We start from the raw sequence: 24,757 nt of genomic DNA, 5'->3' as shown, positions 1-24,757 counted from the left end.
GCATCTCCTTCCACTGACATCACTTGCCAACAGAAACATGTCGCCATTATGTTATTTTCACTGGAATTCCGCTTTGAAGCTAATTGGAATCTTAAAAAAAAACAAAAAAAAAACGAATACTTACCTAAGGAGAGGTAAGGCTCAGTGTCCTATGTCCTATAGAGCCTTCCCGCTCTGACTGCATGCTGTAAGTCTAAACACACAGTACAAACTTGCTGCTTCTGGAATCCCTGTGCCTGATGCAAGTGTTTCCCCTTGCTTCATGAGGGAACCGGCCCTGGCTGGGAGGGCGGGATTACATACCAAAATACAGCTATATATAGACCAGCTATTTATCATGCGCCCAAATCGCCAGCTTCGTCACCTGGAGACCTTCTTGTCCTTCAGCTTAGCTACCTCCTCCCACTCTCGCATTCAAGACTTCTCATGGGGGTCACATCTCCTTTGGAATTCTCTCCCACAGCCAGTCAATCATGCTCCGAGACTGGAAACCTTCACAAGCAGTTTCAAAACACACCTGTTCAGACAAGCCTGTCATTTGCTATTGGTAGCATTGGAGGTTTTACTGCCTCGTCCGCTAACCCGCATCGTTTTCTATTGCCCCCACCCCACTGCCCACTAGATTGTAAGCTTGCAAAGCCAGAAACCTCCTACTAGTCTTTCTTAAGATGCCCATACACTGGTCGATTTCAGCCATTGATTCTATCGAATCAGCCGATCGATCAATTTGCGGCCGGTTTTGATCGATTTGATCTATCTGACCGGATGAAAAATCTAGGTCGATCTGCTGCTGGCAGCAGATCGATGGCCCGTAGAGTTGCATTGGATATAATGGTGCAATAATACATTTAAGCTGCCCATACACTGGCCCGATTTGCCGCCGTTTCGACAACAGATTCGATCACTGGGATCGAATCTGCTGCCAATCGTTCGCTCTAAACGCACCCGCCGATCCGATTTCCTCCCGAAATCAGATCGGTCCGTCGATCGCGCCGTGCGGGAAATTACCGTCGATCGCCCGCGGGTAGGGAGCGCGTCGCTAGCGGTGGTCGATCCGATACAGGTATACATTACCTGACGCTGGCTCCCGGGCATCTTCTCCGCGCTGCACCGCTCTGTTCCTGCACCATCCCAGCGTACATTAACTTCCTGTGTCACTCCAGTGACCAGGAAGTTCAAATAGAGGGCGCTGTATTTGAACTTCCTGGTCACGGAGTGACACAGTGTACGCTGGGATGCGGTGCGGGGTGCAGCGCGGAGAAGAGGACCCGGAGACAGCTTCAGGTAATGTATATGGGGGGGGGGGGGGAGACAGGCGGCAGGAGCAGCTCAACAGATTGTGATCGGTTTCAGCCTGAAACCGATTCACAATCTGTTTGCAGTAAAGGCAGCCATACGATCCCTCTCTGATCAGATTCGATCACATAGGGATCTGTCAGTTGCTCGATCTATTGGCTAATCGACCAGTGTATGGCTACCTTAAGATTGGTTTCCAATAGATTTCATTCTGAAATCTATAGGAAATCTGTTCCTAGTGTGTGGCACACATCAGATAGATTCAGACTAACCAGCAAGCTCATGGTGAACCAGAACTCATTGTTCATCAGATTCCTGTCAGATTCGACCTGACAGGAATCTATCTGATGGTCGAATCTGCTGTAAATCTATAAGTGTATGCCCAATTTTATTCAGCTATAAGTAATCATATGAACATGTACCAGGTAACGCCTCGTACCACACATCTGGTACAGTATGCCTGTACTTGTATTGCTGGATGTCCTGATTGTACAGAACTTCTCATGTATATATGCTCCCTAATATTTGTTTTGTAAAGTGATACAGAAGATGTTGGCACTGTATAAAGAAATAAATAATAATGCTGGAACAGCTGTAATGATACATGGCAATAGTGGATGTAGACTGCTGTCTGTGCCGGCTGTACTGGTGAGCGCCATCTAATGGCATGTTCTCTTCTCTGCAGACGTTCCGCTGGCCGATCGCCAGTAACATTGACGGGAATGAGATGCTGGAAATACAAGTGTTCAACTACAGCAAAGTCTTCACCAACAGGTCAGTGCCCAGCCACACCATGCCACACCCTCTGTGTGCCCAGCCACACCATGCCACACCCTCTGTGTGCCCAGCCACACCATACCACACCCTCTGTGTGCCCAGCCACACCATACCACGCCCTCTGTGTGCCCAGTCACACCAAACCACACAATATGTGTGCCCAGCCACACCATGCCACACCCTCTGTGTGCCCAGCCACACCATGCCACACCCTCTGTGTGCCCAGCCACACCATGCCACACCCTCTGTGTGCCCAGCCACACCATACCACACCCTCTGTGTGCCCAGCCTCACCATACCACGCCCTCTGTGTGCCCAGTCACACCAAACCACACAATATGTGTGCCCAGCCACACCATGCCACACCCTCTGTGTGCCCAGCCACACCATGCCACACCCTCTGTGTGCCCAGCCACACCATACCACACCCTCTGTGTGCCCAGCCACACCATGCCACACCCTCTGTGTGCCCAGCCACACCATACCACACCCTCTGTGTGCCCAGCCTCACCATACCACGCCCTCTGTGTGCCCAGTCACACCAAACCACACCCTCTGTGTGCCCAGCCACACCCTCTGTGTGCCCAGCCACACCATGCCACACCCTCTGTGTGCCCAGTCACACCAAACCACACCCTCTGTGTGCCCAGCCACACAATGCCACACTCTCTGTGTGCCCAGCCACACCATGCCACACCCTCTGTGTGCCCAGTCACACCAAACCACACCCTCTGTGTGCCCAGCCACACCATGCCACACCCTCTGTGTGCCCAGCCACACCATGCCACACCCTCTGTGTGCCCAGCCACACCATGCCACACCCTCTGTGTGCCCAGCCACACCATGCCACACCCTCTGTGTGCCCAGCCACACCATGCCACACCCTCTGTGTGCCCAGCCACACAATGCCACACCCTCTGTGTGCCCAGCCACACAATGCCACACTCTCTGTGTGCCCAGCCACACCATGCCACACCCTCTGTGTGCCCAGTCACACCATACATGTCCTCTGTGTGCCCAGCCTTACCATACCACACCCTCTGTGTGCCCAGCCTCACCATACCATGCCCTCTGTGTGCCCAGCCACACCATGCCACACCCTCTGTGTGCCCAGCCACACCATACATGCCCTCTGTGTGCCCAGCCTCACCATACCACACCCTCTGTGTGCCCAGCCTCACCAAACCACACCCTCTGTGTGCCCAGCCACACCATGCCACACCCTCTGTGTGCCCAGCCACACCATGCCACACCCTCTGTGTGCCCAGCCACACCATGCCACACCCTCTGTGTGCCCAGCCACACCATGCCACACCCTCTGTGTGCCCAGCCACACCATACCACGCCCTCTGTGTGCCCAGCCACACCCTCTGTGTGCCCAGCCACACCATGCCACACCCTCTGTGTGCCCAGCCACACCATACCATGCCCTCTGTGTGCCCAGCCTCACCATACCATGCCCTCTGTGTGCCCAGCCTCACCATACCACGGCCTCTGTGTGTCCAGCCTTACCATACCACATCCTCTGGGTGCCCAGCCTCACCATACCACGTCCTCCGTGTGCCCAGCCACACTGTACCACACCCTCTGTGTGCCCAGCTCATGCCCTGTGTGTGCCCAGTGATGTGCCCTCTGTGTGCGCCCAGTTCATGTCCTCTGTGTTTTAGACAGCAGGCAGAGGTGGCATCACTTCCCAAACATGCTGCATCTGAATGGCTACCACCTGTGTGCTCAGATCATGCCCTGTGTGTGCCCAGCTTATGCCCTGTGTGTGTCCAGCTCATGACCTGTGTGTGCCCAGCTCATGTCCTCTGTGTGCCCAGCTCATGTCCTGTGTGTGCCCAGTTATGTGCCCTCAGTATGCCCAGTTCATGCCGCCATTGTACCCAGTTTATGCCGTCAGTGTGCCCAGATCATGCTGCCATTGTACCCAGGTCATGTCGTCAGTGTGCCCAGCTCATGCTCTGTGTGTGCTCAGTGATGTGCCCTCTGTATGCCCAGTGCATGCTGTCAGTGTGCCCAGATCATGCTCTGTGTGTGCTCAGTGATGTGCCCTCTGTATGCCCAGTGCATGCCGTCATTGTGCCCAGATCATGCAGCTATTGTACCCAGTTCATGTCATAAGTATGCCAAGTTCATGTTGTCACTGGTTCCATATCATGCCCTCATTGTGCCCAGTTCATGCCCCTCCCCCATGAATGTAGCAAGCAGTGAGACCACAGGTGAGCAGCCCCTCCCCCATGATTATAGTGAGCAGGGAGACCGTAGGTATCCCCCCCCCCCTCCCCCATGAGTGTAGTTTGTTGCGGAGGATCTTGGTGTAGGTATGCCTGGTATGTAGGTAGGTTCATTAACCCTTTGAAGTACATTTCTGCAGACAGACGATGTGCTGATGCTGATGCTGTGAATAACTGTCGGGCCCTGTTTGCTGGACAGCGGCAGCCCAGCGCCCCGGATCATCACAATGGACTTTGATGAAGCAGTCTGATCAGACAAAGGAGCAGCCTGACAATGGAGGCTTGTGATGAATAATAGAGGTGGGGGATAAAAGACATCTGATAGCGGCCTGGTGACACAGGCTGCAGATGAATTATTAAATAATAAAGATCAGAGACGGCCGTACAGGAGTGTCACCTCCCCGCTGAGTAATGTCCCCGCTCATCACTCCTCATGCTGCTAATTAGGGAGTCCAGTGTCCCCCGCTAACTGGAGAGCAGCCAGAGACCGACCAGCCACTAAAGAGCACCTGTCACCTCTGTGAGGTCAATGCAGGTAGAGCCAGGGCCGGCAGCGCTACCATAGAGGCAAAGGAGGCAATTGCCCCAGGGCCCCAGAGCCTGTAGGGGCCCCCAGTGGCTACAAGAGGGAAAAAAATTCAAAAAGACCTTATAGTTTTTGAGAAAATCGATTTTAAAGTTTCAAAGGAAAAAAAATACACATTTAAAAACCCGCCGACTTTAACGGTTAATAGCAAATCCACCTTAAATGCTAGAAACCCTACATTTGCAGGATATGTTAAGGCGATCATTGGGAATAAGAGGAAAAAACTATTTTTCAAAAATACCTTATAGTTTTTGAGAAAATCGATTTTAAAGTTTAGAGGGAAAAAAGTATACTTTTAAATGCGGTAAATGTCACTTTTAGTACCTAACGGTAGTGTAATTTTACATGCATCAAAAGAAAGAGCAATACATTTCCTGACAGGGTTTCCAGGGGGTTCATACGCAGCCGCAGCGCTTTGGCCAGGGATCGCTATACAGCCGCAATATGGCTGTATGAAGATCCCTGGCAATTTTTCCTATTTTCCCAATTTTTTTTTTATGTTTAGAGTGTGGGAATTTTTTTTTTTTTATTATGTTAGTCCCCCCTCCTGAAACTTAACCCCTTGTCCCCCATGCAGGCTGGGGTAGCCAGAATGTGGAGCTCCGACCGATTGGGGCTTCACACCCTGACTATACCAGCTGCAAAAAAGGTCCCTTAATGCCGATATTTGTTCCGGGGTAACTGTTGGGGCCCCCCAGGTTTATTTTGCCCTGGGGGCTGGGCCCCATTGTTGCTTAAACCGGCCTTGGGTAGAGCCAATAAGGAACTATAGTGACCAGGGAGCAGCTGCGTTTCATGGAAAAAGACTCTTTGGGCTCGATTCACAAAGCGGTGCTAACCCAGTTAGCATGCCTAAAAGACTTTAGGCATGATAACCATTGCACCATGCTGGTGAAAAGCCAGTTTAGGCGTGATAAGTTTAGGTGTGATAAGTTTAGGTGTGATAAGTTTAGGCATGCTAAGTTTAGATAAGTTTAGATCGCTTGCAAAGTCCCGCACGCAAAGCAGCGCCATTAAACTTTATACAAAGTGCACCAGTCTTTGCTAGCGTAAAACTTTTGATCAGCTGTGCACTGCGGTGCTAACGCAGTTGGCGCTTAAACTTAGCATGCCTAAACTTATCACACCTAAACTTATCATGCCTAAACTTATCACACCTAAACTTATCACACCTAAACTTATCATGCCTAAACTGAGTTTAGGCATGATAAAGGGCTTTTCACCAGCGTGCTAACTGTTAGCACCGCTTTGTGAATCAAGCCCCTTGTGTTGCAGGGTTAAGCAGGCAATTTGGGTGCCCGCTAGCACCGGAATTTTGGGCGCTACCATAGGCACTTATAGAAATATCAGCATTGAGCTGTAATTTGGGCGCCTGATAAATAGCGGGTGCTGATATAGCTTCGGGCACACCGCTCCATGGGAACTAGCCCTTAAAGGACAACTGAAGTGAGAAGAATGTGGAGGCTGCCATATTTATTTCCTTTTAAACAATACCAGTTTCCTGGCAGCCCTGCTGATCTATTTGGCTGCAGTAATGTCTGGATCACACCAGAAACAAGCATGCAGCTAATCTTGTCAGATCTGACAATAATATCAGAAACACCTGATCTGCTGCATGCTTGTTCAGGGTCTATGAATAAAAGTATTAGAGGCAGAGGACCAGCAGGGCAGCCAGTTAACTGGTATTGCTTAAAAGGAAATAAAAATGGCAGCCTCCATATCCCTCCCATTACAGTTGCCCTTTAAAGCCTGGTACACACTTTGAACTATGATTGGCCAATCACTGACTAATTTTACCAGCTCAGTGTAGTATGAGGGTTTACCTACACAATCTGCTTATAGTATTCAATACATGTTGACCATCATACTACATAGAGGTGGTAACATTCAGGGCCGGATTTAGTCCAAGGCCTCTTGGCCATGGCCTAGGGCACTACAGGAGCAAGGACACCAAAGCAGCAGGCTAAACTGGTGCAGCATTTGCAAGCTTGCAAATGCTGCAGTGCAGGGAGATCAGGTGAGCGCCTGACTGCGGTATTCTGCTTCTAGCCCCCTGTGCAGCAGCCACTTTTCTCTCTCTGCATGTATGTATTGTGGCTGGTGGCTATGGACTTGGGCAGCATTGCAGAGTTACAAGCGGAGGATGTGGAATAGCAGCCGCCAGTCAGTCACATCTCCAACATAGAAGCTTCCTCTTCCCGTCTTACTCGCTGGTAACGTGCCGGCAAGTCACAAGTGAGAGATGCTGGTTGGAGGGACAGATGTACAGCAGTGGCTGATGGAGACGGAGGGAAGAGAAAGCTTCTGCAGTGGAGATGAGCGGAGAGGTGACACTGATGGCTGCTGTGGTGTGGAGGCGAGCTGGCTACCTATATTGAAAGGTGGGAGTGGGAAAGGGAGGGATTAAGGGAGTCATCTGGCTACCTATACTGGAGTGGTAGGGGTCAACAGCTACCTATACTAGAGGGAAAGGGGGAGGGGTCATCTGGCTACCTATACTGGAGTGGTAGGAGTCAACAGCTACCTATACTAGAGGGAAAGGGGGAGGGGTCATCTGGCTACCTATACTGGAGTGGTAGGGGTCAACAGCTACCTATACTAGAGGGAAAGGGGGAGGGGTCATCTGGGTACCTATACTGGAGTGGTAGGGGTCAACAGCTACCTATACTAGAGGGAAATGGGGAGGGGTCATCTGGCTACCTATACTGGAGTGGTAGGGGTCAACAGCTACCTATACTAGAGGAAAAGGGGGAGGGGTCATCTGGCTACCTACACTGGAGTGGTAGGGGTCAACAGCTACCTATACTAGAGGGAAAGGGGGAGGGGTAATCTGGCTACCTACACTGGAGTGGTGGGGTCAACAGCTACCTATACTAGAGGGAAAGGGGGAGGGGTCATCTGGCTACTTATACTGGAGTGGTAGGGGTCAACAGCTACCTATACTAGAGGGAAAGGGGGAGGGGTCATCTGGCTACCTATACTGGAGTGGTAGGGGTCAACAGCTACCTATACTAGAAGGAAAGGGGGAGGAGTCATCTGGCTACCTATACTGGAGTGGTAGGGGTCAACAGCTACCTATACTAGAGGGAAAGGGGGAGGGGTCATCTGGCTACTTATACTGGAGTGGTAGGGGTCAACAGCTACCTATACTAGAGGGAAAGGGGGAGGGGTCATTTGGCTACCTATACTGAAGGGGGGCGTCTGGTGACAGTGGCCTTGGGCGGTAAAGAGTACAAATCCGGCCCTGGTAACATTGGTCAGTGATTGACCAATCATAACTGATTAATTAATAGTGTGTACCAGGTTTAAGCCTGGTACAAACCTCCAAGCATCCAGACTGGCCATTTCTACCATCCCCCATGCAGTACGGGTGGGGGAGCAACAGATTTTAAATGTTATAAGCAGATTGTGTAGGTAAATTCTAATACTAAATGTTAGCGGTAAAGTTGGCCAATGATTGGTCAATCAACATTGGAAGTGTGTAGCAGGCTTTACACTTTGAAACTGGGAATGTAATACACTAACTATGTACAGAATGCAGCTTTCTATAGCAGCCAATCATGATTAAGTTTACTGTCATGAAGCAAGTAAGGGCCCCCTTCCATTAGATGCGCTGCAATACGGAAACCGCTCCGCACCGCAATGCAAGAAAACGGAAACTACGCCATTGACGTGCGATCCGGCGCGATGCGACGCGGGGGAAATTATGGATCGCATGCTGCAGTTTTTCGCAGAACGCATCCGATCCCCATAGCCGCCGACCGAAAGCCATGTGACGCCGCATCTGATTGTCCGGAAGACAACCAGAAGTACCTGCGGATCCTAATCGCCAGTGGAAATGGGCCCTAAATGGTGGTATGTGATTGGCTGCCAGGCAGTCTGGGCAGCTGACAAGTGGTGAAGTCACTGCATGTCAGCTGTACTCCTGCACTGGCAAAGCACCCCCCACCCTCCAATGGAGTTAGATCTGAGTGCTGCCGCAGCCGTGGCCAGACTCAACATGGTGCGTTCCCCCACCGCCCAGTAACACCACCGTGTATCAATGCTTGGCACCAGAGCCGGGACAAGGTCCTCCAGCACCCAAGGCTGAGACACCAAAGTGCGCCCCTCCATCCCTCCTACCCCAGCCTTCACACACTGATTACTATTAGACAAAGAGGGCCACAGGGCCCCCCCTTCCCCTCCACACACACTGATTGCTATTAGACTAAGAGGCACCCCAGGGCCCCCAACACCATAATCTCTAGTTATCTGGCTTGCAGTCACTGCCATGTATCCCCTTTTCTTATTTCTTTCTGCTTCAAACACAATTGGGAATGACAGCTGAATGAATTGTGCGCCCCCTCCTACACTGCGCCCTGAGGCTGGAGCCTCTCCAGCCTCTGCCTCGGCCCGGCCCTGCTTGGCACGTCTGGTGTTACAACCACTGCAAGTCAGCTGCATTTCATATGCACATGAATTGCACTGGCGGCATACAGGAGGCTGCTCGGCAAGTGCTCTATTCAGCCACCCGTCTGAGAGGGGCCTTAGTGCTGGGACCCACTAGAGCGTTTTTAGATCGCCAACAATCGTCCGTGATTCCCCCCCCCAAAAAAAAAAAAAAAAAACGCTTTGCCAATGTATTTAAATAGGGCTGAACCCACTAGTGTGATTGCGATTAGGGTTAATGGCATACCTCCCAACTTTTGGAGAAAAGAGGGACACTTAAGCCACGCCCCTGCCACACCCCTGATCACGCCCCGTCACACCCCTAGTCACTCATACCATAAAGATTTCATAAGGAAAATATGTTGTTTTATCATTCAAATCACACTGGTCTTTCTATCCTGGTTCATTTTCCTTCATGTTAACATTTTAAATTTAGTAATATATCAATTTAAAGGATGGAAATAAAGTTTAGAGTAAATCAAACACATTTTTTATTAGAGAAATATATATATTTACATAGAAAGAGGGACAAAGTCCTGAAAGAGGGACAAATGAGGAGGAAAGAGGGACAGGGATCCCAAAGAGGGACAGTCCCTACAAAAGAGGGACAGTTGGGTGCTGTGTAATGGCAATAGCAGGGCATGCAGCATTTTGAGCGCTATTGCACTCAATGCTGTGTAAGGGCTTGTCCACACTAAGGGCCTGATTCACAAAGCGGTGCTAACAGTTAGCACGCTGGTGAAAAGCCCTTTATCACGCCTAAACTCAGTTTAGGCATGATAAGTTTAGGCGTGATAAGTTTAGGGGCTCGATTCACAAAGCGGTGCTAACCCAGTTAGAGACTTTAGGCATGATAACCATTGCACCACGCTGGTGAAAAGCCAGTTTAGGTGTGATAAGTTTAGGCATGATAAGTTTAGGTGTGATAAGTTTAGGTGTGATAAGTTTAGGTGTGATAAGTTTAGGCGTGATAAGTTTAGGCGTGATAAGTTTAGGCGTGATAAGTTTAGGCGTGATAAGTTTAGGTGTGATAAGTTTAGGTGTGATAAGTTTAGGTGTGATAAGTTTAGGTGTGATAAGTTTAGGTGTGATAAGTTTAGGCATGATAAGTTTAGGTGTGATAAGTTTAAGCACCAACTGCGTTAGCACCGCAGTGCACAGCTGATCAAAAGTTTTGCGCTAGCAAAGTCTGGTGCACTTCGTATAGAGTTTAATGGCGCTGCTTTGCGTGCGGGACTTTGTGTGCTATGTACACTTATCTAAACTTATCATCCCTAAACTTATCACGCCTAAACTGGCTTTTCACCAGCGTGGTGCAATGGTTATCATGCCTAAAGTCTCTAACTAGGTTAGCACCGCTTTGTGAATCGAGCCCTAAGAGCGATTTCGCTCTTTTTAAAGCTCTGGCGATTTTAAACATTGCCTGAAAAGCGCTAGTGCAATGGTTGCGTATGTAACTGTTCTCACATAAGTGATCCGCGATCTGCAGTGGGGAAATCAATGAGCCTACACCTGATTCCGCACATTGGGCCTGATTCACAAAGCGGTGCTAACAGTTAGCACACTGGTGAAAAGCCCTTTATCACGCCTAAACTCAGTTTAGGCATGATAAGTTTAGGTGTGATAAGTTTAGGTGTGATAAGTTTAGGCATGATAAGTTTAGGTGTGATAAGTTTAGGCATGATAAGTTTAAGCACCAACTGCGTTAGCACCGCAGTGCACAGCTGACCAAAAGTTTTGCGCTAGCAAAGTCTGGTGCACTTCACATAGGGCTCGATTTACCAAGCGGTGCAAAGTGTTAGCACCGTGGTGAAAAGGCCCTCTTCACGCCTAAAGTCACTTTAGGCATGATAAGAAGGGCTTCGCGCGAAGTTTCCGCGCGTAAAGTTTTGCGCGCGCTCCCGCGTGCGTGCGCGCGAAGCGCCCCTCACTTCGCGCGATGCGCCCATTAAACCCTATGGGACTTTGCGCGCGCGCCTGTGCGGGTGCGCGCGCAAAACTTTGCGCGCGATAACTTCGCGCGAAGTGCAGCCAAAAACGGTGCTAACTCAGTGGTGAAGAGGTCATCACGCCTAAAGTCCTTTAGGCGTGATAACTGGGTTAGCACCGCTTGGTGAATCGAGCCCATAGAGTTTAATGGCGCTGCTTTGCGTGCGGGACTTTGCACGCTATCTACACTTATCTAAACTTAGCATGCCTAAACTTATCACACCTAAACTTATCACACCTAAACTTATCACGCCTAAACTGGCTTTTCACCAGTGTGGTGCAAAGGTTATCATGCCTAAAGTCTTTTAGGTGTGATAACTGAGTTATCACCGCTTTGTGAATCAGGCCCATTGCATCCCCTCCGCTGTGGGATCCATTCCCATCGCTTCTATTGTCCTGGCTTAGCTGAAGGAACACTTATCTCCTCCTAATACCTCTATTCATGCAGCCTCCATTCCCTGCCAGGCGTCAGCACCACCACCCCGCAGTGCCTGCGTTCCCTGCCAGGCGTCAGCTCCACCACCCCGCAGTGCCTGCATTCCCTGCCAGGCGTCAGCTCCACCACCCCGCAGTGCCTGCATTCCCTGCCAGGCGTCAGCTCCACCACCCCGCAGTGCCTGCATTCCCTGCCAGGCGTCAGCTCCACCACCCCGCAGTGCCTGCATTCCCTGCCAGGCGTCAGCTCCACCACCCTGCAGTGCCTGCATTCCCTGCCAGGCGTCAGCTCCACCACCCCGCAGTGCCTGCATTCCCTGCCAGGCGTCAGCTCCACCACCCTGCAGTGCCTGCATTCCCTGCCAGGCGTCAGCTCCACCACCCCGCAGTGCCTGCATTCTGCACAGCAATCTGCTGCTCTGAGATCATTCTCCGGGGTTATTCAGCTACAGTCACACGCTTACTTATTTTAAAAGACCCCTGAAGCGAAAGGTGGCGGCCATATTTATTTCCTTTTAAACAATTCAAATTGTCTGGTTGTCCTGCTGATCTTTCTAGCTGCAGTAGTGTCTAAATCACACGCCTAACAAGCATGGGGCAAATCCGGTCAGACATTAGTCAGAACACCTGATCTGCGTGCTTGTTCAGGGGCAATGGCTAAATAAATAAGTGGCAGAGGATCAACAGGATAGCCAGGCAACTGGTATTGCTTAAAAGGAAATAAATATGTCAGCCTCCATATCACGCGCTTTTTTTTTTTTTTTTTTTTTTTTTTTTTTTTTTAGGTGTGACTCCACTAGTTGTGTGTTTGTTCCAGGTGTGATTGCTGGCTGCATGCTTATTCCAGGTGTGACTCTGCTAGCTGCATGCTTGTTCCAGGTGTGGCTCCGCTGGCTGCATGCTCGTTCCAGGTGTGACTACGCTGGCTGCATGCTTGTTCCAGGTGTGACTCTGCCGGCTGCATGCTTGTTCCAGGTGTGACTCTGCCGGCTGCATGCTCGTTCCAGGTGTGACTACGCTGGCTGCATGCTTGTTCCAGGTGTGACTCTGCCGGCTGCATGCTTGTTCCAGGTGTGACTCTGCTGGCTGCATGCTCGTTCCAGGTGTGACTCCACTAGCTGCATGCTTGTTCTAGGTGTGACTCTGCTGGCTGCATGCTTGTTCCAGGTGTGACTCCGCTAGCTGCATGCTTGTTCCAGGTGTGACTCCGCTAGCTGCATGCTTGTTCCAGGTGTGACTCCGCTAGCTGCATGCTTGTTCCAGGTGTGGCTCTGCTGGCTGCATGCTTGTTCCAGGTGTGACTCCGCCTGCTGCATGCTTGTTCTAGGTGTGACTCTGCTGTCTGCATGCTTGTTCTAGGTGTGACTCTGCTGGCTGCATGCTTGTTCCAGGTGTGGCTCTGCTGGCTGCATGCTTGTTCCAGGTGTGGCTCTGCTGGCTGCATGCTTGTTCCGGGTGTGACCCGGCTGGTTGCATGCTTGTTCCAGGTGTGACTCTGCTGGCTGCATGCTTGTTCCAGGTGTGGCTCTGCTGGCTGCATGCTTGTTCCAGGTGTGACTCTGCTGGCTGCATGCTTGTTCCTGGTGTGACTGTGCTGGCTGCATGCTTGTTCCAGGTGTGGCTCCGCCGGCTGCATGCTTGTTCTAGGTGTGACTCCACCGGCTGCATGCTTGTTCTAGGTGTGACTCCACCGGCTGCATGCTTTTTCTGGGTGTGACTCTGCTGGCTGCATGCTTGTTCTAGGTGGGACTCTGCTGGCTGCATGCTTGTTCCAGGTGGGACTCAACTGGCTGCATGCTTTTTCTGGGTGTGACTCCGCTGGTTGCATGCTTGTGCCAGGTTTGACTCTGCTGGCTGCATGCTTGTTCCTGGTGTGACTCTGCTGGCTGCATGCTCGTTCCAGGTGTGACTACGCTGTCTGCATGCTTGTTTCAGGTGTGACTCCGCTGGCAGCATGCTTGTTCCAGGTGTGACTCCGCTGGCAGCATGCTTGTTCTGGGTGCGACGCCACTGGCTGCATACATGTTCCAGGCATGACTCTGCTGGCTGCATGCTTGTTCCAGGTGTGACTCCGCTGGCAGCATGCTTGTTCCGGGTGCGACTCCGCTGGCTGCATGTTTGTTCCAGGTTTGACTCTGCTGGCTGCATGCTTGTTCCAGGTGTGACTCTGCTGGCTGCATGCTTGTTCCAGGTGTGACTCTGCTGGCAGCATGCTTGTTCCAGGTTTGACTCTGCTGGCTGCATGCTTATTCCAGGTGTGACTCTGCTGGCTGCATGCTTGTTCCTGGTGTGACTGTGCTGGCTGCATGCTTGTTCCGGGTGTGACCCGGCTGGTTGCATGCTTGTTCCAGGTGTGACTCTGCTGGCTGCATGCTTGTTCCAGGTGTGACTCTGCTGGCTGCATGCTTGTTCCAGGTGTGACTCTGCTGGCTGCATGCTTGTTCCTGGTGTGACTGTGCTGGCTGCATGCTTGTTCCGGGTGTGACTCCACTGGCTGCATGCTTGTTCCTGGTGTGACTCTGCTGGCTGCATGCTTGTTCCAGGTGTGACTCGCTGGCTGCATGCTTGTTCCAGGTGTGACTCTGCTGGCAGCATGCTTGTTCCAGGTTTGACTCTGCTGGCTGCATGCTTGTTCCAGGTGTGACTCTGCTGGCTGCATGCTTGTTCCTGGTGTGACTGTGCTGGCTGCATGCTTGTTCCGGGTGTGACCCGGCTGGCTGGTTGCATGCTTGTTCCAGGTGTGACTCTGCTGGCTGCATGCTTGTTCCAGGTGTGACTCTGCTGGCTGCATGCTTGTTCCATGTGTGACTCTGCTGGCTGCATGCTTGTTCCTGGTGTGACTGTGCTGGCTGCATGCTTGTTCCGGGTGTGACTCCACTGGCTGCATGCTTGAAGTTGTAGGATGACTGTCTATCTCTCGCCAGCACCACAGACAGGTGTGACTGTCCAGCAGGGGGCGACACTGGCACCTGACCGGTGGTCTGTATGGTGGTCCCCCACACTGTGGATGCAGTCAGGCCGCTCTCTATACGCAGAGTTACTGGACAGAACTGGAGAGCACCGGGCTGTACGGTGTGAATTATGGATGATCAGAAAGTAATAAAGTGCATAGACAGCAGATGAATATTTCATCACAAGGAGGAGGGAAGATCACAGAAGGATACACCTGACACAGCGCACTGCTGAATTATTAACACGCCTCCTTATCTCACCGCATACAGCTTCCATAAGGCAGGCTGCAGTCATACATCCCACATATAGCGCCAGGCGAGTAACGCTCCTCACTGTCATAACAGATTCCTGAAACGCCTTACAGGCCGGCCTCTGATATGTATGACCTGTGTGGCTGCAGGGAGCGCTATGTATAATTCTGTCCTGTCTCAGGGCGCGTTCACACTGCAGGCTTATTCGGGAATTCTTTCAAGCGTAGGCGATTTTTAAAATCATCCACAAAACGCTGGTGCAATGAATGTCTATGAGAAGGTTCATATCAGCGCGGTTGTGCGCTGTGCGTTCAGCAAAGTGGTGCCTGGACCATTTGGGGCGATTTTGCTATAATGGAAGGTGTAGGAAGAGCGATAAACGCTCACAACATCGCTTTGTGGGGCGATTGCCTTCACGTTTTAAAGAATAAATACATTGTATTTACTATTTTCCAGGAGGGAGAGAATTAAAAAAAACGCTCGGAACAAGCGCTTAGAAAAGGGCTTTTCACAAAAACGGAACGCCCACCCAAGTGGCGGGAATAAAAAAAAATTGCTACAAAATACCACAACGCGAACGAGTCCTAACAGTAGGTGCTGGGCGGAGCTTGTGTTCTGTTAGTTCATCTTTGCCACCCGGTTTTCTCAGTGATATTGGGGCTTGTCCCCATAGATCACCCAACCCTAACCGATATCCACTTTCTAGCTGTACTGAGAGGACAGGTCTTCTTTATGGCTGTACTGAGCTCCTGTAATAAAAGGGACAGGTCCACTTTCTAGCTGTACTGAGGGGACAGGTCCTCTTTACGGCTGTACTGAGCTCCTTCAGGGCATCACATTATGCTGTAATAAAAGGGACAGGTCCACTTTCTAGCTGTACTGAGGTAGCAGGTCCTCTTTATGGATGTACTGAGCTCCTCCAGGGCATCACACTATGCTGTAATAAAAGGGGCAGGTCCTCTTTCTAGCTGTACGGAGGGGACAGGTCCTCTTTATGGCTGTACGGAGGGGACAGGTCCTCTTTATGGCTGTACGGAGGGGACAGGTCCACTTTCTAGCTGTACTGAGGAGACGGGTCCGCTTTATGGCTGTACGGAGGGGACAGGTCCACTTTCTAGCTGTACTGAGGGGACGGGTCCGCTTTATGGCTGTACGGAGGGGACAGGTCCTCTTTATGGCTGTACGGAGGGGACAGGTCCACTTTCTAGCTGTACTGAGGAGACGGGTCCGCTTTATGGCTGTACGGAGGGGACAGGTCCACTTTCTAGCTGTACTGAGGGGACGGGTCCGCTTTATGGCTGTACGGAGGGGACAGGTCCACTTTCTAGCTGTACTGAGGGGACGGGTCCGCTTTATGGCTGTACTGAGCTCCTCCAGGGCATCACGAAATGCTGTAATAAAAGGGACAGGTCCACTTTCTAGTTGTACGGAGGGGACAGGTCCTCTTTATGGCTGTACGGAGGGGACAGGTCCTCTTTATGGCTGTACGGAGGGGACAGGTCCTCTTTATGGCTGTACGGAGGGGACAGGTCCTCTTTATGGCTGTACTGAGCTCCTTCAGCACATCACACTATGCTGTAATAAAAGGGGCAGGTCCACTTTCTAGCTGTACGGAGGGGACAGGTCCTCTTTATGGCTGTACGGAGGGGACAGGTCCTCTTTATGGCTGTACTGAGCTCCTCCAGCACATCACAGTATGCTGTAAGCCTCTCTTGTTTGCCATTGCAGGCTGATCGGGACATTCCGCATGGTTCTGCAGAAAGTGGTGGAGGAAGCCCAGCTGGAGGTGACAGACACCCTCATCGATGACAACAACTCGGCCATCAGAGTACGTATCTCCCCCGAGCCAGCGCCGCTCAGGAGTCCCGGTTACTGTGTGACCTGCAGCATAGCTCCAGCTGGCATGCAAACATTATGCAGATTAGCTGCAGCTTAAAACTGGGGCAGTCAGAAACAGCAAGATCAAGTTTATCTGGCCCTTTTCCAAGCTGCATACAAGTTTGCATACAAGTCAAAATTGTTAGTATCTTATTCACCATTTCTAATTCAGGATAGTGATTTATCTGTCATATGGCTAATACTCATGTGTCCCAGCCATACCCCCAGCCAATATTACTGGAATACCCCCACTCCCCAACCACCATTACTGATATACCCCCAGCCACTATCACTACACTACCCCCAGTCACTATTACTGCAATACCCAGCCACTATTACTCCAATGTCCCAGCCACTAATACTGCATTACCCCAGCCACTATCACCACAATACCCCCAGCCACTATTATTGCAATACCCCAGCCACTATTACTCCAATACCCCAGCCACTGTTACTGCATTACTTCAGCCACTATTACTTCAATACCCCAGCCACTATTACTATAATACCCCTAGACACTATTACTCCAATACCCCCAGCCATTATTACTGCAATATCCCAGCCACTATTACTCCAATACCCCAGCCGATATTACTGCATTATCTCAGCCACTATTATTCCAATAACCCCAGCCACTATTACTGCAATACCCCAGCCACTATTAATCCAATACCCCAGCCACTACTACTGCATTACCTCAGCCACTATTACTATAATACCCCCAGACACTATTACGTCAATACCCCAACCACTATTACTGCATTACCTCAGCCACTATTACTCCAATACCCCCAGCCACTATTACTGCAATACTCCCAGCCACTATCAGTACAATACCCCCCAGCCACTATTACTACAATATCCCCAACCACTATTACTGCAATACCCCCAGCCACTGTTACTCCATTACCCCCAGCCACTACTACTGCAACACCCCCAGCCACTACTACTGCAATACCCCCAGCCACTACTACTGCAATACCCCCAGCCACTATTACTGCAATACCCCCAGCCACTATTACTGCAATACCCCCAGCCACTATTACTGCAATACCCCCAACCACTATTACTGCAATACCCCCCACCACTATTACTCCATTACCCCCAGCCACTATTATTGCAATACCCCCAGCCACTATTACGGCAATACCACCAACCACTATTACTGCAATACCCCAACCACTATTACTGCAATACCCCCAAACACTATTACTGCAATACTCCAGTCACTATTACTGCATTACCCCAGCAACTATTACTGCTATACCCCAGCCACTATCGCCACAATGCCCCCAGCCACTATTCCTGCATTACCTCAGCCACTATTCCTGCATTACCTCAGCCACTATTACTTCAATACCCCAGCCACTATTACTATAATACCCACAACCACTATTACTGCATTACCTCAGCCACTATTACTCCAATACCCCAGCCACTATTACTACAATACACCCAGCCACTATCCCTACAATACCCCCAGCCACTATCACTACAATACCCCCAGCCACTATCACTACAATACCCCCAGCCACTTTTACTGCAATACCCCAACCACTATTACTGCAATACCCCCAACCACTATTACTCCAATTACCCCCAGCCACTATTACTGCAATACCCCTAGTCACTATTACTGCAATACCCCAGTCACTATTACTGCATTACCCCAGCAACTATTACTGCAATACCCCAGCCACTATCGCCACAATGCCCCAGGCACTATTACTGCATTACCTCAGCCACTATTACTTCAATACCCCAGCCACTATTACTATAATACCCACAACCACTATTACTGCATTACCTCAGCCACTATTACTACAATACCCCCAGCCACTATTACTACAATACCCCCAGCCACTATTCCTACGATACCCCCAGCCACTATTCCTACAAAACCCCCAGCCACTATCACTACAATACCCCCAGCCACTATCACTACAATACCCCCAGCCACTATCCCTACAATACCCCCAGCCACTATTACTGCAATACCCCCAACCACTATTACTCAATTACCCCCAGCCACTATTACTACAATACACCCAACCACGATTACTCCATTACCCCCAGCCACTATTACTGCAATACCCCCAACCACTATTACTGCAATACCCTCAGCCACTATTACTGCAATACCCCAGCCACTATTACTGCAATACCCCAGCCACTATTACTGCAATATCCCTAACCACTATTACTGCAATACCCCCAGCCACTATTACTGCAATACCCCCAACCACTATTACTGCAATACCCCCAACCACTATTACTGCAATACTCCCAGCCACTATTACTGCAATACACCCAACCACTATTACTGCAATACACCCAACCACTATTACTGCAATACCCCCAGCCACTATTACTGCAATACCCCCAACCACTATTACTCCATTACCCCTAGCCACTATTACTGCAATACCCTCAGCCACTATTACTACTATAGTCCAGCCACTATTACTACAATACTCCCCAGCCACTGTTACTACCACAGCCCAGCCACTATTACTAAAATTTCCCCCAGCCACTATAGCTGCTATAACCCTGCCACTATTACTACAGTGCCCCCAGCCTCTATTACTACAATACTCACAGCCACTACATCTGCAATACTCCCAAATGCTATTACTGTAATACCCCCAGCCACTATTACTGAAATACTCCCAGCCACTATTTCTGTAATACCCTCAGCCATTATAACTGCAATACCCTTGCCAATATTACTGCAATTCTCCCAGCCAGCAGTTGGCTGATGGTGTAATGGTTAAGGGCTCTGCCTCTGACACAGGAGACCAGGCTTCGTATCTCGGCTCTGCCTGTTCAGTAAGCCAGTACTAATTCAGTAGGAGACCTTTGGCAAGTCTCCCTTACACTGCTACTGCCAATAGAGCGCGCCCTAGTGGCTGCTGCTCTGCTCTGGCGCTTTGAGTCCGCAAGGAGAAAAGCGCAATATAAATTTTATTTGTCTTGTCTTGTCTTATTACTACAACATCCAGCCACTATTACTACAATGCCTCCCCCCCCACCACTATTACTACTATAGCCCAGCCACTATTACTTCAATGCCCCCCCCCCCTATTATTACTATAGCCCAGCCACTATTACTTCAATGCCCCCCAGCCACTATTACTACTATAGCCCAGCTACTATTACTACTATTGCCCAGCAACTATTACTACTATAGCCCAGCCACTATTACTACAATGTCCCCCAGCCAATATCACTACAATACCCCCTCTCCTCACCACCATTAATACTGCAATACGCCCCCAGACAGCCCAGCCATTATCACTACAATTCTGCAATTCCCCTGCTGCTATTATAACAATATCCCAGCCACTATTATAACAATAGCCGAGCCATCATTACTGCAATACTCCAGTTACTATTACCACAGTAGCCTGGTACTGCAGTTACCTTTTCTTTCTTCATAAATGCAAAACAGACCATATTTATTAAAAATGAATAAATAACATGCTGTCGCTAGTGATGGTCATGTCTGGGAGAACTCATGGAGAAGCATGTGATCAGTTTGATCAGCTGATAAATTTTCAAAGCTCTGATTTACTGTGATCACACCAGGCCCGGATTTACCTCACAGGAGCCAATAGGCACAGATGTCCTGGCACCTTAGACTCCGCCCTCCATGACCCTACAAACCCCAAACTGCACCACAAGTGTGCTGGCTGGCCCAGCTGTCACTCCTCCCTTATTTCCCTTGCTTGTCATAGGTAGCGACAGGTGCCCCTTAATATTAGGTAGCCAGAAGTACCCTCAATATTAAGTAGCTAGCGGTGCCCCCAAGTATTAGTTACCTAGAGCAACCTCAGTATTAAGTAGCTAGAGGTGCCTCTGACTGAAGGGGGAGATCTCTTCAGTGGAATGCTAAAAGCAGGGTGAGTAACCTCTCATTTATACACTCTGATCAGGACTCTGCATAGGGAAGGAAGGAGGGAGGCACTCGGGGAAGGGACTGAGTCACCCTTCCACCATCAGGCGCCTGTAGGCTAGTGCCTACAGTGTCATATGGTAAATCCGGCCATGGATCACACCCTGCTTTAGCACATTACATATCTATCACCTGACCAAACTGATCACCTGCTTCTCTTAGACATGGGTTCTCAGACATGGCCATCACTGGTTCACTGCCCACATTTTGGGGTACCACAATCACTCAAACACTGAATTACTCAATTATCATCCAGCAATGTTTTTATGACCAACTTTTGGTAATTATTATCAGGCAATATTTAAAGCCAGGCCTTTAGGCCCTGGAGGACCTTAGTAAGCCAGGCCTTGTATGTTATGTCCATCTCTGGGTCATACTCGTGTGCACACTTCTGATTGGTGCTGCCACCGTGATATCCCTGATTCTTTATACAAGCCAGGCCTAACAGGAAAACAGGCTTGTCACATTTTTCGGTTACTTCTATGCAGCACTAAATATAATAACTTCTAGTTGCCATAGCAACCCAGAATGACTATATCACTGTCCAAAAATGTGTGTTCTGTAGTGTGACAGTTACAACAACTGCAGCGAGAAAGAACATGGTTTATCGCTCAGTACAAGAATCATATCAAAGGACCATTATCACAAAAAAAGTAGACAGTTAAAATTTAACAGAACCGACAGGTTTTGGACTAGACCATCTCATCAGGGTTTTCTTTATTTTCAACAGCATTTCCTGAACAGCAGTTTAACTGCCAAAATAGTATTATACCAGCCAGCCTCCCTACTCACTTGCACACTATTTTGTCAGTTAGACTTTGCAACTGCCGCTCAGGAAATGCTGTTGGAAAAAAAAGAAAACACAGCGAATCCCCCATGAAGAGATGGACTGGTCCAAAACCTGTCAGTTCTGTCAGATTTTAACTGCCTACTTTTTTTCGCAAAAGTGGTCATTTAACCCCCAGTATATAATCTGCTTTCAACTCGGAGAAGCCAGTTGTGTAACTCAGTGGGCAGCGTGGTAAGTCTGCGCCAGCGAGCACAATATGTTATTGTTTAAAGTAAACCCAAGGTGAGAGGTATATGGCGGCTGCAATATTTATCTCTTTTTAAACAATACCAGTTGCCTGGCTGTCCTGCTGATCCTCTGCCTGTAATACTTTTAGTCACAGACTCTGAACTGGCATGCAGCAGATCAGGTGTATCTGACATTATTGTCAGATCTGACAAGATTAGCTGCATGCTTGTTTCTGGTGTGATTCAGACACTACTGCAGCCAAATAGAGCAGCAGGATAGCCAGGCAACTGGAATTGTTTAAAATACTATCACTCTCACTTCTGGTTCACGATAAAGAAGTTATACTTCTGTATTTAGCTTCCAATGGTATATGATTTTCACTAGAAATTAAATTACCATATAACACAATAGGTGTGATATGATTTAAAAAAAAAAAAAAAAAAAAAAGTTCCGAAGTGATTATAGTTTGTTCTGAATATAAAAAATAGGCAGATTGGGAATATCAGAAAACTAAATGCGTATAATTTTGCAAGGGTGAGGGATTTAGTGTTAGGATAACAGTATAGCCAGAAAGGTCAAAATTACAGTCAGAACAAAACACTAGGAAAAATCCCCACGTAGTCAATAGACTGGTGCTCATGGGTGGAACCTAAATAGAGGATGGGGTCCTTTACTGGGCGGAGCAGTGTCCACACTGAACAAGCCCCACCCCTGCAGACCATGTTCAGAGAGTCAGAGGAGGTGGACACAGCACCTGCCCCCTACAGGATGGATACTGCTCAGCTGCAATTTTGGACTAAAGGGTAACAGAATAATACTTGCTTTTACTATTATAGCTTCATCATCATGATCTTTTGAATTTTGTTAGACGATAAATTAGACAGTCTGGCTTCTTCTGCAAATGAGGTTTCTGTTCGCCCTTTATTTAAATGTTTTGTTAGATAACTGCAGAAACTCATTTCCTATCCCTCTCTCATTCCCGCGTGTAAAATTGTCAGCGCAGAGAGCGCGGTTTGTAAAATGTCGCGGCTCTCCGCCTCCGCTTGAACTGTCTGATCTCAGCTTCGCTTTAAGCAGGGAGAAACTTTTGGAGCCTGCAAATATGAATATTAAAAATAGCTCGTTGTCAAATAGATTGGGGACCGAAATCAGAAGTTTAGAGAACCTTGCAGCATTTCATGAAAGAAAACGTAATTATCCAGCGAAATTCTCTTTGCTGTGGGCCGGCTGTAGTTTCAGTCATTGGCCTGATCTAGAGGTCAAAGGGGGCTTAACTACAAATCTTGGGGCATGAAAAAGCAAAGATTCTAGTCTAGGCTCATCGACAACCCCTCACACTTATATGATTGATTTGCATGAAAGCGCTTGCATGTGAGTGTGCAAAGGGTTAGCTGACTTTGCTGTTTGGTTGGCCACACCCCCTTTAGCACCTCCGTTATACCTCATTTAAATGTGTGTCCTCAATAGAGACAATGAGTCTGATTTATGTTTTTTTTTCTTGTAACTATAATCTTTGTAGCCAGTTATGTCCAGTGCTCTCCCTCACTTCCTGTTACCATTGTCAGCATGCACACAGCTTACGCTAGTGTGTGTATAGTACACATGCATGTACTGTATATACTCACATTATATAAGCCTAATTTTTCAGCATAAAAAATGTGCAGAAAAGTGACCCCCCTCGGCTTATATGCGAGTCAGCGGAGCAGGATGGATGGTGGAGCAGGTTTGTTACTGGCAGAGGAGCGTAAGGATCTTGCACTAGTGATCCTGCTCTTACCAGCTGGCTCCCTGCTGTGTCAGTGCCTCCATCCTCTGCAACATGGTGTGCAGAGTGGGCTGCTCAAGACTATCTGTGTCCCCCGGCTTGTGGAGCGGCGCATGCAAGCACTGTCAGCGGTGCAATGATCAGGGATTCTTCCTGTGTGGCAATCACTGTGTCTCATATCTATGACGCCATCTTGTAGCTTCTTGAAACACAGCTGTATGATCCTGGGACACATCTGTCTATGGCGAGAAGGGCTGACTTATACTGGGGGAATATCTGGCTACTGTGAGGGGACTATATTGCGGAGGGGGCTTATACGCGAGTCACTTTTTCCTGGTTTCTGAGGGAAAAGTGGGTATCTCGGCTTATACACTGGTAGTCTTATATGCGAGTATATACGGGTATATTGTATCTCCCTTGTGGGATTAGTTTGAAGCACTATCTGTCCCAAAAGAGGGGGCTTCAGGAGATGTTTAGATGCACTGTATGTATGCATTTTACAGGGCCAGAGTTAGGTCACATACAAACTCTAGGGAACCTCTGCACGGTATATGTGACTACACTTTTGTTACAATACCCAAGCCTTTAACTTAGCTGCAGGGATAGCAGTGGTCCCTGTATGATTGGTTTGCATGAGAGCGTTAGCATGTGAGTGTGAAAAAGGTTAAATGATTTGCAAATCATAGGGCCTTGCAGTGAAATTTTAGTGCATCCCATCCAATTTTCACTCCTCCTTCTCCTGTGGTAATCCCCATGGCTTGGGGGTTTTGTCGGCAGCTAAGGAGCACCCAAGGCCAGTTGAAGAGCTTCGTGACTAGTCCGGTTTTATCTTTTGGAATATTATTATTATTGTGCACACCATCAAAATGGGTAGTTTGGGGATTGGCAACAACAGGCAGAGCAGCAAGTAGCTAGTTTACTCAATAGCTGACTGATTGGTAATTTTGGTTTCTCTCTTCTTTTCTTCCAGACGAGCGTCAGCATCGAGCTGCGGTACCAGACCATGGACGGATCGGTAGGGGCCTGGAATGACGGGGAGTTTTTAAGCAACACACACATGCTGGCGGAACTGGACAGCAACTACCACTTAGAGACCGACAGCCTGCTGTCCGGGCAAAGCCAAAATTCTGCCACGTCACCGGGCCGCTCACACCAGAGCTTGCACTCAGCCGAGAAGACCTTCCGAAGGT

The 24,757-nt window shown here is 49.3% G+C and overlaps 1 protein-coding gene across 14 annotated transcripts in view; it reads left to right on the top strand.

The window, feature by feature from the left end:
* Positions 1-24,757, top strand: part of OTOF (otoferlin) — a 500,418-nt gene that overhangs the window by 164,442 nt on the left and 311,219 nt on the right. For all 14 annotated transcript variants that reach the window (XM_068279952.1, XM_068279942.1, XM_068279943.1 and 11 more), the window contains exons 3-5: positions 1,982-2,070; positions 16,680-16,779; positions 24,538-24,755. In XM_068279952.1, coding sequence (XP_068136053.1) covers positions 1,982-2,070; positions 16,680-16,779; positions 24,538-24,755 — 407 coding nt within the window. The remainder of the gene's footprint in view (positions 1-1,981; positions 2,071-16,679; positions 16,780-24,537; positions 24,756-24,757) is intronic.

The sequence above is a fragment of the Hyperolius riggenbachi genome, chromosome 4 (assembly GCF_040937935.1).
Source record: "Hyperolius riggenbachi isolate aHypRig1 chromosome 4, aHypRig1.pri, whole genome shotgun sequence".
NCBI classification, from domain to species: domain Eukaryota; kingdom Metazoa; phylum Chordata; class Amphibia; order Anura; family Hyperoliidae; genus Hyperolius; species Hyperolius riggenbachi.
This window is presented reverse-complemented; position numbering and strand designations above follow the sequence as displayed.